We start from the raw sequence: 16,719 nt of genomic DNA, 5'->3' as shown, positions 1-16,719 counted from the left end.
CTCTGAATACCTGAATCCATTCCTATTGGTCTCACTGAGGTGGCAGGTCCCGCCGTGCAGACAGGGGTTCTGGATGCATAAGTTGATGGGCATGGTGCAATCCCGACCCTGAAGGAAAGAAGGGGAGATATACCAGGTCAGTGATGGCCACAGGAGATGAGCTGGCCTTAGGAGATCCCAATGAGTTTCCTGCTAATGTTGGAGACAAAAAGTATGGGGAAACATGCCTGTTTTCCAAAGAACACCAATTTGGGGAGAGTAGGCTATATGTTCAAGGTTTACCCCCAGCAGGTCTCTGGAAAGCTCAATTCCTTACCCTTGAGGTTTTTTCCTCACTTGTGAACTTCCTGAGACAGGGGGACTGGCATGTCTAGTGAGTTGTTTGGTTGTTGGGGGCAGAGGAGACAGAGACAGAGAGAGAGATAGAGATATGCAAAGAGACAGAGACACAAAGAGACACACACACACACATACACAGAGACAGAGATAGAGACAGAGAGACAGATACACACACATACATAGAGACACAAAGAGAGACAGACATACAGAGAGATGCCCTTCTGTGTAATGTTCTAGAGTCCTTTTCTGAAGTCACAACATGACCCTGCTGGGAGCCCTGGCCCCTCCTATCAACCAAGCCAGGCTGGCAGATGGGATAGGGATGCACCTGAGCCTTGGCAAGTGGTTCTGCCTGCTGCCTGGCTCCTCTGCCAAGCAGCCTGGCATAATTATATTGGGAAGTTACCTCCCAGAGGGCTGGGAGGGGTAGCTTCCAGGGTGGAGGAGGGGGTGGGAAGCTCCTGCTGCTTTTGTTTCAGAGCCACATGCTCTGTGGCCTGGCCACTTTGCCAGCCATGGGCACTAATGGGAGGCCACCCACTGCCATGCCACCTGTTCCCCATCTGGCTGGGAAAATCCCTTCTCCCTCTCCTGCTCTGCTGCTGCCTACCATAGGATGTGATCTAGAGTGAGGCCAAGTTATTCTTTGGTGGCATTACCAACTGTGTCTGAGCTGTGAGACGGGATTCTAGTATCCCTTAGTGGGGGCAGTCTCATTCCAGAACGTCAACTTTCCTTTTCACTTACTTGGGTTAGGATCATAATACAGGATCTCAACTAAAAACCAGAAAGAACCAAAGGGTCCATCTAATCAATCCCTTCTTTTGATAGACAAGGAACTCAAAGAGGTTGAAGAACTTAAGCAACGTTGTAGATCTAGGATTTAGACATCCACATCACATACCTCACTATTCATAGATACCATATCTATTCTGGGGTGTGTATGTCCTCTGCATGCATATTCACCTTTTCTGTCCCAAACTCTGGACTATCAGAGGTCAGAGCCCTGGTCTCTTCAGATCTCTTGGAATAGCTAAAGAAAAGCAGTCTACTTAAGATGAGCATGATAATACAGTGATGTCAAACTAAAGGACCCCAGACAAGGGTGGTTGCAGGTGAGATTAATTTCTACTTAGGTGATTTCAGAGCTGCAGATGACGTCCTTTTGTGCCCCCCAAATCTTTTGCTCACCTTTGTGGTAGATAGCTAAAATCTTTTTTTTTTAAATTCAGCAGCAAGGTATTAGGATTTTTAACTACAAATATTCCTAATTAATAAAGTCCAATGAGAAATTCAAATGATGGTGGAAATGAAAGATACCAGATTCTTTCCTGAGAGCATGATTTTGAGGAGAATGAGAGTTGGGGTGAGGGAGGGCTTTGGGTATCTGGGGGTACAGGAAATGTAAGTGTTGATTCTTTTCCCATATGACAATTTTGGCCAGGGCTAGGGCTGGACAGAAACTCCTAGTCTTTCCTCATTGGTCCCTTTCCAGTGCTATGCCATCCCCTCCCAGGAGATCTATCAGTTTCCACAGTCTCTACAGGATGCTTCTGTTAAGGAACAGGAAACAGAGTCTCCTAGCTATAAAGATCCTTGAATCTTGTGTACTAAAAGCACTTCTCCAACTGTCAAATTTCATCTTTTAGCCATGTATATCTAAATAAGTCATCTGTCACTTCTGGGAGACACTCTTATATCTCTGCCTTTGAAAACCTCAGCTCCATTTTAAAGTCCAGCTCAGGTACTGCCTCCTTAACCCCTCTGACTTCTCAATTTTGAATACTTCCCCTCTCCTCAGAAGGGCAGCCAAGAGTGCTGGGGGCCTAAGTCAGGAAGATCCAAGTTCAAATCCTGCCTCAGATACTTATTAAATGTGTGACCCTTGCCTCAGTTTCCTCATCTGTGAAGGAGCTGGAGAAAGAATTTGCAAATCACTCTAGTATCTTTGCCAAGAAAATTCCAAATAGTTGGGGGGCAACAAATAGTTGGAAATGACTGAAACACATGAAAAATAATCCCCTTAAAATACACTCTCCCTACTGATCAGTGCCTAGGTTATGTTTTCATATTAGCAAGTCAGGGACAAGTTGTACTTATTGCATTTCCATCCTCAACACCCAATATAATGCTTTGAGCACAGTAAGCATTCAGTTACTGTTGAATTTAACTGACTGAAGGAAGAGTATGAGTAGTAGGAGATTTTCTTGACTTTAATCCAATGTCACCTGGTTGCCTGAAGACATTCTAAGATAATATATAAATGGAGAGGCAGCATGAGTAGAGGGCTGGATTTGGAGATGGGAAGATCTGGGTTCAAATCTTACCTCAGAGACTTAGTAGCTGTATGATCCTGGGCAAAACAAAACTTCTCTTAAATTTCCTTACTCTACAATGAGGGGGTTGGAATTTGATGATCTTTAAGTTGATGACCAGTGCTAAATCTATGATCCTATGATGACAGGATCCATCATATGCCAACTCCCCCTCCTTTCCAACTTTATATCCCATTGTGGCCCATCATGTATCCAACACTGCAGTCATGGAAACCCATGTTGAACTCTTCCCTTAACATAACAATGCTTGGCCCACTTAATGAATGCTTTGATTGATTGGCACTTTACAGTTTAACTTAATACATGAGTGAGTGAGTGGATTTATTAAAATTGGTTCTAAATTCATCTTAAGTCATCTTGTTTCTCCTCGGAGAAGGAAAGAAAGGGATCTTAAAAATAAGGAATTAGGTGAAAAGTATTGATCTAAAAGGGGATGCTGGGGCAGTTCGATGGTACAATGCATAGCGTGACAGGGCCTGGAGTCAGGAATACTTGTCTTTGTGTCTTCAGACATTTACCATCTGTTTGACCTTAAATCAATTTTTTTTACTTCAGTTTTTTTCATCTATAAAATGAGCTGGAGAAAGCCACTTCGGTATCTTTGCAAAGAAAACCCCAAATGCAGTCACTAAATGGATATGACTGAAATAACTAAACAACCCCAAAACAGATCTCAGTGAGGGAGGGAGGGAACCAGGAGGGAACCTTGAAGGACAATGGAAGGAGAAAAGCTGTGGGTAAGAAGATGCTACCATATGTGGGGCATTCCCAACTCATCTAGCTGCTTCAATATATTCTTCAGGAATTAGTGATTCTGTGTCAAACCCTGATTGGAGAATGTGCTTTGCATTTTTCTTGAATGTGATTCAGATCCAGGCAGCAGTGCCTGGCACTTGATGAGACTGTAATTGGGCATGACGGTGGCACTTTTCAGTGACTTCCTTGTCCTTGTTAATAAATCACTATTGTCAATTTTTAGAAAATTAGGTCAACTCCATTCTTTCCAGCCTCATTTTTATTTAAATCCACAAGATTTATGATGCTTCCTTTCCATTATCTTCAAGACTCAACTCTTCAATTGTGAATGTAGGGCAGGGCTAGGGGAGCCTGGTCAGTATTTGAGTAGGCTAGGCTTCAGTCACCACTGAAAGGAGCATCACTTTCAGACCCAGTCTGGAGGACTTTGCCATGATGTGTCTGCATGAAGCTGAATCTTTGAAAAAAAATCTGCCAAATACTGGATATCTGATTCGCATAGGCCCCCAAACCAGAAATATTCAGACAATTACTACAATGTCATTTTTCATCTCATTGGTTGTTGGCATAGTTTTCCTCATCTATTCACTCACAACCATGAGACCTTTTCCCCCTCTATAACTAGCTTGGTTCTACTGCATCAAGGGATGGGAAAAAAATCATTACAAACTCTTGATTGGTTTCAGGATGAGATAGAAACAAGTAAAGATTAAAACAATGCACAAATATCCAGAATCTTGGGGCGGCTAGGTGGTGCAGTGGATAAAGCACCGGCCCTGGAGTCAGGAGTACCTGGGTTCAAATCCGGTCTCAGACACTTAATAATTACCTAGCTGTGTAGCCTTGGGCGAGCCACTTAACCCCATTTGCCTTGCAAAAACCTAAAAAAAAATATCCAGAATCTCCAATTCAAGAGTTTCTAGTGGGACACTTTCTACCAAAACTTTTAAGATCCTAAACTAGAATAATATATAGCCAAAAGGAACTTTAAATATCATTTTCTCTAATTCTCTTCCCAGTTTAATAGAGGAGGAAACTGAGGCACAGACAAGAGAAGTTACTTCTACAAAGTCACCCAGAAAGAGAAGTAACTTGAGTCTCTTAAGATCCTTTCCGTTAAAACATATACCATTTGCCTTTTCACCTCGATTTGAGAATACTGACAAGTATGTAAGAACTGAAAAGTCTTTCTGATCACTATGTTTGTACCTGAATATGCAAGCATGCCCAGCCTTGCTAATGAATCCAAGCCTGGGCATCAACAGCGTTTATAAAAGCCAAGGCATCCCTTTGCAGACGTTCACATGTCTACAAACAAGCTATAAATAAATGCCTTTCTTCCCTCCAGTGCCCTTGAAGATCCACTGTCTGTTCTCATATTGGGTTGTATAGAAATCACACATTACAGCCAGTTGTATGAGGGCAGCAGCTGACACACAGTCATCATTGCCAATTCACAATGTTATAGTCAGTAACCCCTGGCATGTCACATTTGGCGTGCACAACCTTGACTGATGGGGAGCTCCAGCTTGGGCTTGATGCTGGAGAATAGCTTACACAGGGTTGTGAATGAGAGCCCTGGTCTAGGCCACAGATGACCAACCTGGCTCTAAGCCCTACTCAGTTTCTAACTAGTTGTGAAGCTTAAGACAACTCTTTTGCCATCTCTGGGCCTGTTCCTTCATCTGTAAAATAAGGGGATTGGACTAGGTGAGCTGTCAAATAATGGAATTAACTAGGTTTAAACTCTCCCTCAGATACCAGCTATATGGTCATGAACTAACCATTTTACCTCTGGGGTACTCAGTTTCCTTTTCTATAAAATGCATAGAATGATACTCGAATTATCTACTTCTACAGGGTGTGAAGAAAATGCTTTGTAAGCCTTGATGATAATAATAATAACAGCATCTACATTAATGAAGCTTTTCAAAGCTTACCTTTGAAGCTTTAAATACTTTTATTTTCACATATTTACTTATAGAATCCATAGCTTCTTTGAGACTTTTCTCACTTCTTATAGCAGGTCTATTCTAATTCCCTCCAATTGTTACTCCCCCCCCCCCACCAGCCTGTGGAAATTGTATTTACATGTATTTTGTATTTTATTTATCATGTTTTTCCTCAATAGAGTGCCAGCTCCTTGAAGGCAGAGACAGTTTTGTGTTTGTCCTTTGTATCCCCAGCACCTAGCTCAAAAGCTGGCAAGTAGCTGGCATATAATAAATGCTTGATGAATGAATAAATAATTTAATTTCAGCCTCAGTTGAGACAGGTAATATAGGTGTGGTTATATTTCATAGATCAGGAAACTGAGGTTCAGAGAGGTCAAATGACTTGGCCGTGGTAGTATAGTGAGTTTGAGAAAAGGAATTTGAATATAGGTCTTCCTGACAGCTGGTGCTGAATTCTATTATCTACTGAAAGTCTCAAAGGACTCTGAAAAATGTTATTCTTTGTCTTGGGCTATCTGAATCTCTCTCCTCCCTACACATCATGGAGCCCTTCTTCGATTTTGTCTCACTTCAGTTGTCTGCTTTTCTCCATCTATTAACCTCAGGAAATATAAGACTTCAAGGGTGAGAGAAATCTAGTCATTAGGGATTGGCATTAAGTCCAGATGGAACCAAATTTACTGGCACAGCAACTTCTACAGGGAGCTTTCTGCATCTCAGTCTTACTCCCCTGTCTTTCTTCATTGCTTACAGGAAGCTACAAGCCAGACTTGGGAAATATCAGAACTGAACAAGGTAGACTAGGTTAGAGGTTCAAAGCTCTTTCTCAGTTTATTAAATAACAAGGGCTCTGTGCATTAGGGTCCTTTCAAACTTAAAGCAAAGGACAAGAGTAAGAGATGTCTTGGAGAGGGCTATGCTGATCACAGAGACACAGTTGTGGAAGAGCCTGGCTAAGGTTAGTAGCTCATGTCTCCAACTTTGTTATGGTCCAACAAGAAGCATGCCTTGACTTCAGTGTATTTTCTTTCTTGCTTCCTTTTCCCTCCTTCATTCTCTCTCTGTTTCTCTTCCTTTATCCCTTTCTCTCTCTCTCTCTCTCTCTCTCTCTCTCTCTCTCTCTCTCTCTCTCTCTCTCCCCTCCCCCTTCTCCTTCCTTCCCCTTCCTTCTCCCATCCTTCCACCTCTCATCTTGCGTTAAGTCATATTGTTAGTTACCTGTTCATGCTTGTATTCCTAATTAGATTATAAGTTTCTTCAGGTCAGAGTATACTTTTTTTTAAGGTCTCAGTGCTAAACACAACCACTCGGTAGATACTTATGAAGGAATTTCTTTTCATTCACCAGACTTTTTATTCTTATAGGCAGCTAAAAGTTCTTTACTTCTCCTCCCCAGCTTAATCACATTATCAGAGTTGAGGCATCCCTTGGGGCTTATCCAGACCAAACTCCACCTGAACAAGAATTTCCCTTTCAACAAAATGATCAAATGATCATCTGGTAACTGGAGTTTGAATAGCTTCAGTGAAGGCAAACCCACTCCCTCCCGAGGCAACTCATTTCACTCTTTGAAGGCTCTAATTTTTAGGAAGTTTTTCTGGAAGTGAAGCTTAAATCTGCCTTTTTGTAGCTTCTACCCATTTCCCCTGGTGTTGTTCTCTTGGTCAAAGCAGAACAAGCCTTGTCCCTCTCCTATTCACTAGCCCTTTTATCCTTCTAAACCTCTCCTCTAGGCTAAACAACCTTACTTCCTTGAAACAATCCCTCTGAGCTATGAACTTGGGACCCTTGCTGGTTGCCTACTTCTGGATATTCTCTAGCTATTCTAAAATGCAGTGCAAAAGAACTCAACACAATATTTCATAGAGAGGTTAATCAAGGCTATGGTGGGACCATTACTTCCATCAACTTAGATACCATGCTTTCTTAATGCAGAATGATTATCACATTAATTTCAGGGATCTCAGTAATAATCATAGACTTTTAGATGAAATAATATATCCATGGAGATTTATAAACAACAAAATTCTATACAAATCTAAATTATCATCAGAGTTTTTATTTCTTCTCCCTCCTCAGAAGGTAATGTGATGTAACAGATATCAAGTCAGGAGAGAAGGTTACTTTTGTTGTTACCTATTTGATTTTGGGCTTTCTTCTCTGAAACTGTTTCTTTACCTGCAAAAGGAAGGGGTTGTACTGGATGACCTCTAATGTTGCTTCAAGTTCTAAATCCTAGAAGCTATGAGTTTATTTCCAAAGAAAGTCAGACTTGGGAATGGGGAAGAGACAGATGACGAGATAATTTCCATTCTGGAGGCCCAGTTCTATTCCTTTCTAGAGAGGGGCTTCTCTTGAATATTCTTGCCAAGGGTCTCCAACTTTTCCTTATTCTCCCATTAATAGCCAAATATGCAAAGGAACATGGGTAGGAACACTACTGTGTCCAAGAACAACGTGGGCAGCTTGCTGATGCAATAATGGCTAGATGTGGTCATTCCTGTTCAGCTCAAAGGTAAATTAAATGACCTGCATTTCAACTCAATCCATAGCTCCAGTAAAGGCCTATAGGTGGCACTCTGATTCCATCAGCTAGGGACTGCTGGCATAACTGCCTAATGTGTCTGTTCTTAGGACTGCAATGGATCCTAAGTCATTAGGACTGCAGTGGGTCTTAAGCTCCTAGATAAGAAACACAGCCACCATTTTGGAGGAACTGGCTTAGTGGGGCCCCTTTAGTCCATGTTCCAAGTTCGACCCAGCTTCACTTGTAGACAGACCTCTTAGGTATCTAGTGCTTCCACATTAGGGTCAAGTTTTGGTGGGATTAGTGTTGAATAAGAAGTGGAGGGGCCTGAAGACCCCTAGGAGAAGCACAAGGCCAGGCAGGCAGCTAGGGTTTATTGACAATCATGAAATGGATGAGGTATGTGTTTCCATTATACAGAAGTGTCCAGGACCACAGCCAAAGTCTTGGTCAGAATTTCATAGAATCATGAAATATTAGAGCCTTAAATATCACCTAGTTAATCTTCCTTATGTTAAAGTAGCAGTTCTCAAACTTTTTGGTCTCAGGGTCCCCTTCACACTCTTCAAAAATCATTGAGAACTCCAAAGAGCATTTTTATATGGGTCATATCTGTTCATATTTATGATACTAGAAATTAGTATTATTGGGAAAGTAGTTTTCACTTTGTGGATCTCATGAAAAAGAATCCCCAGGGGTTACCAAGTCACACTTTAAGAAACAGAGGCAACTAAGTGGTGCAGTGAACAGAGGAATTCTGGACCTAAAATCAAGAAGACTTGACTTTAAATGGGGCCTTAGACACTTATTAGCTATGTTACTCTGGGCTCCATATGCCTCAGTTTCCTCACCTGTAAACTAGAGATAACAATAGCAGCCCTGAGGAGCAAATAAAATATTTGCAAAGTGCCTGCCACTAGTAGGTTGGTAAAAAATGTTTTTTCCATCCTATTATGCTAAAGTCTCCCTACTTCTGCAACTAGATGGTGCTCCTCCAAGGACAATATCTTCACATGAGGACTATCAATTCTGAGAGTATAGAGAGTAGTTAATTGCTCATGGTCCAAGAAACCATTTCTAGATGACTAACCTTATCTGGTAGAGGGGATGGAGAAGGAAGTGAATTATTTTTCTAGATATAATTTGGATTGTTGGCAAAGAACAGTCTGGGGGCGGGAGGAAGCATGGCAGCAAAGGGGTTTCAAGCACTAGACTTAGAATTATAAAGGCTACAAATTGTACTTCACATCCCTATTACCTGCATGATCTTGGGCAAGTCACTTAAGATTTTTGTGTTACTTTTTTTAGTCTGTAAAATTAGGAGGTTAGATTTGATAGCTTTTAAGGTCTGTTCCTGCTCTAAATCTAAGATTTGATGACCTTCTGGGTATGGGCTCATGCCATTCTTCTTTATTCTGCCTTGTGTCTTGCCTTTAGGGTGTGCAAAACTTCATAGGGGATCTCACTTATTCAATTTTGTGTTTTCTTTCTTCCAGAGAAGTAATCCTTGGGCCTAGCTGGGGAGATAATGTGAATCCATGAAAAGAGCATTGAAGGGGGCAGTTAGGTGGTACAGAGGATAGAGCAAAGGTCCTAGAGGACCTGAGTTCAAATCTAGCCTTAGACACTTGATACTTAATAGCTGTGTGAACTTGGGTAAGTCACTTTACCTGATTGCTCCACAGAAGCCAATAATATAAAATGAAATATAAAAGATTTTGGAGCAGGAGACCCGAGTTCTGGGTGTTTTTTTTTTTTTTTTTTTTGCAAGGCAATGGGGTTAAGTGGCTTGCCCAAGGCCACATAGCTAGGTAATTATTAAGTGTCTGAGGCTGGATTTGAACCCAGGTACTCCTGACTTCATAGCCGGTGCTCTATCCACTGCACCACCTAGCTGCCCCATGCAGTAGACCTGAGTTCTAAGACTCTCTCTACCAGTGACAATGGGGAATTCATTTACCTCTTTATGATCTATTTTCCTCAGTTTCTTTACAAAAATTTTTGAAATTTGTCTTTTGTTTTTACATTAGTTATTTTTAGATATATATTCCCTCCCATAATCAATCAATAAGAATTGATTAAGATCCTACTATATACTAGACACTACACTATGTGCTGGGGGAGGGAAATTAAAATTAATAAAACAATCCTGATTTGAAAACCACTAGCTTTCTCTTATAAAAAGGAAAAACAGTTAAGTAATATTCTATATCTACAATTTCTATATCACACTTTTATAAATTTAAAAAAAGTACTAATATTAGCAGTAGAAATGTATTATAGAGGAAACTAGATAGTGCACTACATAAATTCTGGGCTTGGTATCAGGTAGAAGAGTTCAAATCTTGCCATAGATACTTAATGACTGTGGGATCCTAGGCAAGTCACTTAACCTATCTGCTTCAGTTTCCTTATCTATAAAATGGGAGTGATAATAGTACTCATCTTCCAGGGTTGAGATAATATTTGCAAATTGCTTTGCAGTTTATATAAATATTAGCTATCGCCATCAATATCACCATACTTTTCTTCCTCATCAAGATGTTATGAAGATCAAGTTATCATTAACATTGTCTTGCTAGATATTGTGTGCTAAGAGCTAGGGGGAGGTATAAAGCGTTGTATAATAATATCTCTTGGGTTTCTTTTAGGTTTTTACAAGGCAAATGGGGTTAAGTGGCTTGCCCAAGGCCACACAGCTAGCTAATTATTAAGTGTCTAAGGTCACATTTGAACTCAGGTGCTCCTGACTCTAGGGCCAGTGTTCTATCCGCTGCACTACCTAGCTTCCCTGTATAATAATATTAATAATATTGATAACTACCATTTTTATATCTCCAGAAGAATACTCTTTACAACATCCCTGATGAATGGTCATACAGTCTGTGCTTAGGTCTTTGTGACCTACCACCTTCTAATGGCCTCCTCTATTTCATTTTTATACTACTTAACTATTAGGCCATCTTCCTTACATCAAGCCTCAGTTTAACTCTTTGAAATTTCTACCCATTGCTCTAACAGTAGTTTTATTATCCTCAGGGCAAGGAGAATGTGTCTAATTCTTCTTCCACATAGTAGCCCTTCTTCTTTCTCCTTTTTTGGAAGGATATGTTGTATAGGAGAGACAGTACCAGACTTGGAATCAGGAAGACCTAGGTTCACTTCCTGATTCTGATTCTTACTCACTGTGAGACCTTGGACAAGTCATCTAACCCCTTCAAGTCTTAGCTTCCTCATTAGTAAATTGTAATCTGTACCTCAATCAATAAATATTCAATCAATAAACATTTGAAACTCAGATGAGAAAAAATACTTGGCAAACCTTAAAGTACTTTATAAATGTCAGTTATTATTACTATTTCTTTTTCTTATTGACTATGTTGAATTCTTATCGTATTGTATTTTAGAGGGTTAGAGACAGATTAAGGCAAAGATATGAAATGCATTTGTTTTGTGCATTTTTAGTATTTCTGGTTAAAGAATAGATGGGTGAGCCAGGGCTAAGCAAAGGTGAAACCATTGTTTTGAGGTTATCTGTGGATTTGGATTATCCATATTTATCATAGAAACTTGAGAGCTGGATGAAAGAACACTCCATTGGATTTGTGCAGTAAGGAGTACATGCTGCGGAAATGAGAAGTATGTTCTTGGGTGGGAAAGAGGAGGACATGTGATGGTACCTTGTAGCCATAAGGGCAGGAACAGCGATACATCTCCATTGGATCTGGGCTACATGTCCCATTGTTCTTGCATGGACCGGAGAGGCAGGGGTTACACTTGGCTGCAATGCTGATGTCCACTGGGCCTGGGAAGCCAAAAATCACAAAGTATTCATTGTCCCCAAAGGATTTCCCACAAATATTTGTGTCTACCTCATTGCACTGCTGCCAGTTTCTGCCCTGTTTTGCTCTCTGCCCCTTTCAGTCAATTTCTAGCCCTAGTTCGGGTCTGGTTGTATTTAGGAAGAGTAGTCCTCCCCAGGAAAGTTTCCATTAATTCAGCTGCCGTTTGATGATGAAACAATCACAGTGGGAAATCATTCAAAACACTTTTGTAGTCAAATCAATTACTGTAATTAGTCTGATCTGATTTCAGTGCTAATCTGCAAACAATACACTGTAATTAGAAACACTCTGTGCATCTTTTCCTATTGCAGGAAGTTCTGGGCCTGGTCCCCATCTGCTTCCCTGATTCTGGCTCTTAGTTCACCCCACCTTGGACCTCCCAGGCTCCCACTACTGTGGCTCCCCACTCTGCTGCCATTAGCCTTGGCCAGACCGTGGTAGGAGGAGTTAGTGGAAGGTAATCAGAGGTAGGAACCATATGCGGGGTAGTCTCCAAGAAGAGTATTCACTGCCTTGACCTAGTCTCAGCATCAGTGAGAGCTCTGGGGAACATTACCCTGCATGGTCCACGAAGAGAGGCACCAAGGCTAAATGGTTCTCTTTGTATTGTATATAGATTGAGAGCTGGAAGAGACCTTAGAGGCCATCTTCTCCAAGTCCTTCTCTTTTAGAGATGAGTCAACTCAATCTGAGATAAGTTAAATTGCTGTCCAAGGTGGTGCCAGAGTTCACATAAGCGCAAAGTCTGGAATCAGAAGAACCATTTTTCTAAGTTCAAATCTGGTCTCAGATATTACATGTGTGCCCCTTACCTATATTTGCCTCAGTTTCCTTATCTGTAAAATAAGCTGGTGACAAAAATGGCAAGCTACTTCACTATGTGAAGTTAGTTCTTTTTATTCTTATTACTTGGGGGCAAGGCAGAAGAGGAGGTTACAAAGAAGAGCATGGACCCTGGGTCCAACACTTGTCTGATGACCTCAGGGTCAACTGTGATTGGCAAACCTGATGCTAAGCTTGGGCTCTTCTCTGCCTTGCTAGGACTCCTCAATTCAAGCTAGTCTCTGTGGTTCTGAGCCTGAGAGGCTCCAGGTGTAAATAGAGGAATGAAAAATGAGTTTTCTACAAAATAAAAATCAATGCAACTTTTCCAAACTTCAGTAGGGGTCAGGGCTGCTGGCGTGTCTCCTCCTCATTTGGTCGAATGGAGGTCTCCTGAATCCCAATGCATTGTATTGACAACAAAGTGTCTTCCCCTCTATTTCAGTTAAAACAAATTATATGGAAAAGGGCAATGTAAAATTCTCCTTGAAAAAGATGACTAGAGAGTCTGGCTGTCATTTGGGACACTAGGGACAGGCATGCAAGAACATAGACAGATTGGAGAATTTCTTACATTTGGAGAGGGGGGGAACCTATTATCTATTTTTTGGGGAAAAAAAACCGAACTATGACATGTTATCTGTTTGCCTGTTGTTCTTTCCTCACCCCACTTTCTCCCTGCCTCCTTTTCTTTGTTTCTCTTATTCTCTCTAGTTCATAAAGATTGGTTGACCAGGAGAGGTATGGAAGGGTTGGTAAAACTCTGAGGGGAGAAAAATGTTAAGAATCATATTAGTATTCCTTTTTTAAAGAGTTTAAGAGATGAGGAGGAAATCAGAAAGGAATTGGATTATTTCCATGATCCAGGACGTGATAAGACATTTATGTGGCCAAGATGACTCCCTGATAATTTACCCAGGCAACATCTTTCCTCCCAAACCCTAAGGAGTCCTCCTTTTTTATTTTGAGGAAGATTAAGAGGAAATTAAATGGAAGTTTAAGAAAGAGAAGGATAAGGAGATTATATGACTATATTTCAGTATGAATTTTACTGGCAAGTCCCTTCCCAATTTATGAAACTGAAAGAATATTGGTTTAGAAAGTCACAGATGCATCAGATTCCCAATTCTGAGAGTGGTCAAGGGATGCTAAACTGAGTCCAGAGGAAAGAAACAAGATGTTGGGGTAAGAGGATGGCTGAAGAAGGCCAGCATATAGACCTTAAAGAGGGACAGATCTGAATCTTCGTCTCAGGGCCCTCCTCCTACCTTTACACTGGAAACGGTGAGTAGGTGTTGTCAGCAGGAGTCTATCTGCCATGATCTCGGGGCTGCTGCAGCGGGCAATTCCTGGCTCCTTGTAGCCTGCCTTCACCCACTCTGAAAGCCAGCGTAGGCTGCAGTCACAGTGAAGGGGGTTGGTTCCCAGGGCCCTGAAGAAACAGTAGTATAGCTATTAAGACTTCCCTGGCTTCCATCTTCATGGCACACGTCCCTTATTATAGGAGTTACCTCAATGCTTGCTCCTCTTACCATATACTACTATGCTTTCAGTTGCTCATATGGGTAAATCTTTGCGAGGCTGGGGCAATGATCAGTGGAGAAATAAGGCCTCTCTTACCCTTGGACTCTTTTATCCCAAAATACTCTCTGCCCCAACGACATCAGTCCACCTGATCACCCTCCCATCCCAGAATCTTTGTTTGAAGTTCCATCCCCTCCTTGGGAAAATTTCCTTTCTAATACTTTCATAATTCCATTCCATTACCATTCAGATCACATCTCTCTACTAAGAAGCCTTTCTGAACCTCAGTTTATCTAGGTATCAGTCTTTCTCCCATATTTGTTGTGTTTATGGGGGAATTCATTCTGCAGAAGGTCTCAAGTTCCTAGGGAGTTCTAGAATCATGCAAATGCAGGCTGCCAAACAACAGAATAGCACAAACTTCAAAAATTGGGGTGTCCAGTGCTGATTAATGGAGAGAATCTAGAGGTAGCTATCAGGAATTTTAAGTTTTGCTCCTAGATCTGGTTGTTGAGGGATCTCATGAAAAAAATATTCTCAATCTTTTGGCTTAAAAATGTCTACCACAGTCCCTGCCTCTATGAGGCAGAGAGGTGGTGTGAAAAACTAAGATAAAGTATATAAAGACCCATTCAGTTCTTGGAAATAGAGAAATCAGCTGTGTTATCCTCCTGATAAAAAGGGAAGGAAATATGCCCACACTCATATTTCCAAGGTTCACAAGTTTAGCCATGAAATTGGGGATTTGAAAAATTCATTCTTTTCTACCCTGAAAATTGCTTTACAATGAAAAAGCCTAAATTTACTCATAGAATTATAGGATATCAGAATTGGAAGGAATCTAAGGGGTCTCTGATTTTAGATAGGGGGAAAGGAAGACTTGTCCTTTTCAAAGGAAGGTTCAGATGGAGAATGGATTACTTGGTTTTTTCCAAAGATCTCTGACACTAGAACCTTAGGTAAAGGACCCTGAGGGACCAGCCTGTGGATGGTCCAAATCTGAATAGCTGAAGTTCCCTGGGGAGCTGCCTTTATGGAGGTTATGATTAAAATACAGAGAATTTAAGATTGGGCCAAGAAAGGAGAATCCTGGGAGTGAACCTCATAGAAAACAATGAGGGTCATTAATAACAGCCATTTTCCCTATGAACATTTCTCAAAATCATAGAGTTAGGGCCTTTGGTGCACTTATAACAACATTTGTGCCATGAGACTGAGGGTAGTAAAACAATGACATGTTGAGTATTCAATTAGGCTCTTACTGATACCTCTCAGCTCAGCAAAATTAAATATAGGTTTGTAAACCAATAGCCCAGAAATGGACTTAATGTATTCATTCAGTAAGTTAAACTAATTCTAAGTGTGTGTGTTTTGTGAGTAAGTGGTGGTACATGTGGGGAAACAAAGGGTAGGGAAAGGCAGGAAAGGGGAACTAAGGGAGGGGAGAGTGGTTACTTACAGATGAGAAAGAGAGGTCAGGTCATTAAATGAGCCCTCTGGAACACTGGAAATGTCATTGCCATGGAGAGTTCTGAAGAAAAGATAAATGGAAATATTAAAATCCAACAATTTTCTCTACACCTAGAATGCCATCCATCGCATCTTTGCTTGCTAACTGTTCTCCATACCAAAAATTCCACTTCTCACCACTATATTTTTATATGGCTGGTTCCCCTTGCCCCTCCCCTCAACTTTATCTGGAATGCATTGCCTCTTCATCTCCATCTCCACCTCATTTTATTCATAACAGTGCTACTTTCTAAATGAGAACTTTCCTAATTCCCATAGGTGCTAATGTTCTGGACCATTCTGAAATTATTTTGTGTAACTTTGGGCATATTTTTAATTTACTTATTTAACTTCTGAATTTCCTTATTTTTGTGAAGGCACCATTGTTCTTTCTATCTCACAGAATTGTAACCTCAAATTTATTAAACTCCTCACCCTTCCTCACCCCACCATCTCATCAGTTGCTAAATCTTGCTGTTTCTACCTCTTTAGCATCTCTCACATCCCTTTTCTCTTATAGACTCAGCTACTTCCTTAGTTCAGGCCCTCATCAGCTCCCACCTAAATTATTGCAACACCCTGCCCCATACCTCTTCACACTTTTGCCAAAGTGATTTTCTTTAAATGGAGATTTGAGCATTTGGCTCTCCTATTCAATAAACTCCAGGGACTCCCTATTGCCTTCAGGAACAAATATATGTAAATTCTTCTGTTTACTTCTCAAAGCTAAACAATTTGAAGCATATGGAATGCAATATTTTTGAAACAAATGTTAAAAATTATTTTTACATGTAATTGGGAAAATTAAAATATTAATAAATAAAAAAATTAAAAATAAAGTCATTTATAAACTAACCCCAACCAGTCTTTCCAGCCTCAATGAACATCTCTCTCTCATGGACACTGTGAACCAAAGTGGCTTGTGTTTATTCCTAACATATGACTTTATTTTATTAATTTAAATTTTTTTCTTTTATTATTTTCCAATTCAAAGATAGATTTCAACATTCTTCTTTTTTGCAAGCTGTTGAGTTCTGCTTTTTTCTATCTCCCTTTCTGTAAGGGACTGTTGCATGTGGGAGTACTGTAAAGCTTCATCACCTGGG

General features: G+C 40.7%; 1 protein-coding gene across 1 annotated transcript in view; it reads right to left on the bottom strand.

The window, feature by feature from the left end:
• The window catches only part of SLIT3 (slit guidance ligand 3), an 805,773-nt gene that overhangs the window by 45,713 nt on the left and 743,341 nt on the right, over nucleotides 1–16,719 (bottom strand). Inside the window, exons 24-27 of the mRNA XM_074204955.1 lie at nucleotides 15,564–15,635; nucleotides 13,849–14,012; nucleotides 11,594–11,718; nucleotides 11–108 (exon numbers count right to left, since the gene is read on the bottom strand). Coding sequence (XP_074061056.1) covers nucleotides 11–108; nucleotides 11,594–11,718; nucleotides 13,849–14,012; nucleotides 15,564–15,635 — 459 coding nt within the window. The remainder of the gene's footprint in view (nucleotides 1–10; nucleotides 109–11,593; nucleotides 11,719–13,848; nucleotides 14,013–15,563; nucleotides 15,636–16,719) is intronic.

Source organism: Macrotis lagotis, chromosome 1 (assembly GCF_037893015.1).
Source record: "Macrotis lagotis isolate mMagLag1 chromosome 1, bilby.v1.9.chrom.fasta, whole genome shotgun sequence".
In the NCBI taxonomy this organism is placed as follows: Eukaryota; Metazoa; Chordata; class Mammalia; order Peramelemorphia; family Peramelidae; genus Macrotis; species Macrotis lagotis.
The sequence above is the reverse complement of the archived record's forward strand: the minus strand, read 5'-3'. Positions and strand labels throughout refer to the sequence as shown.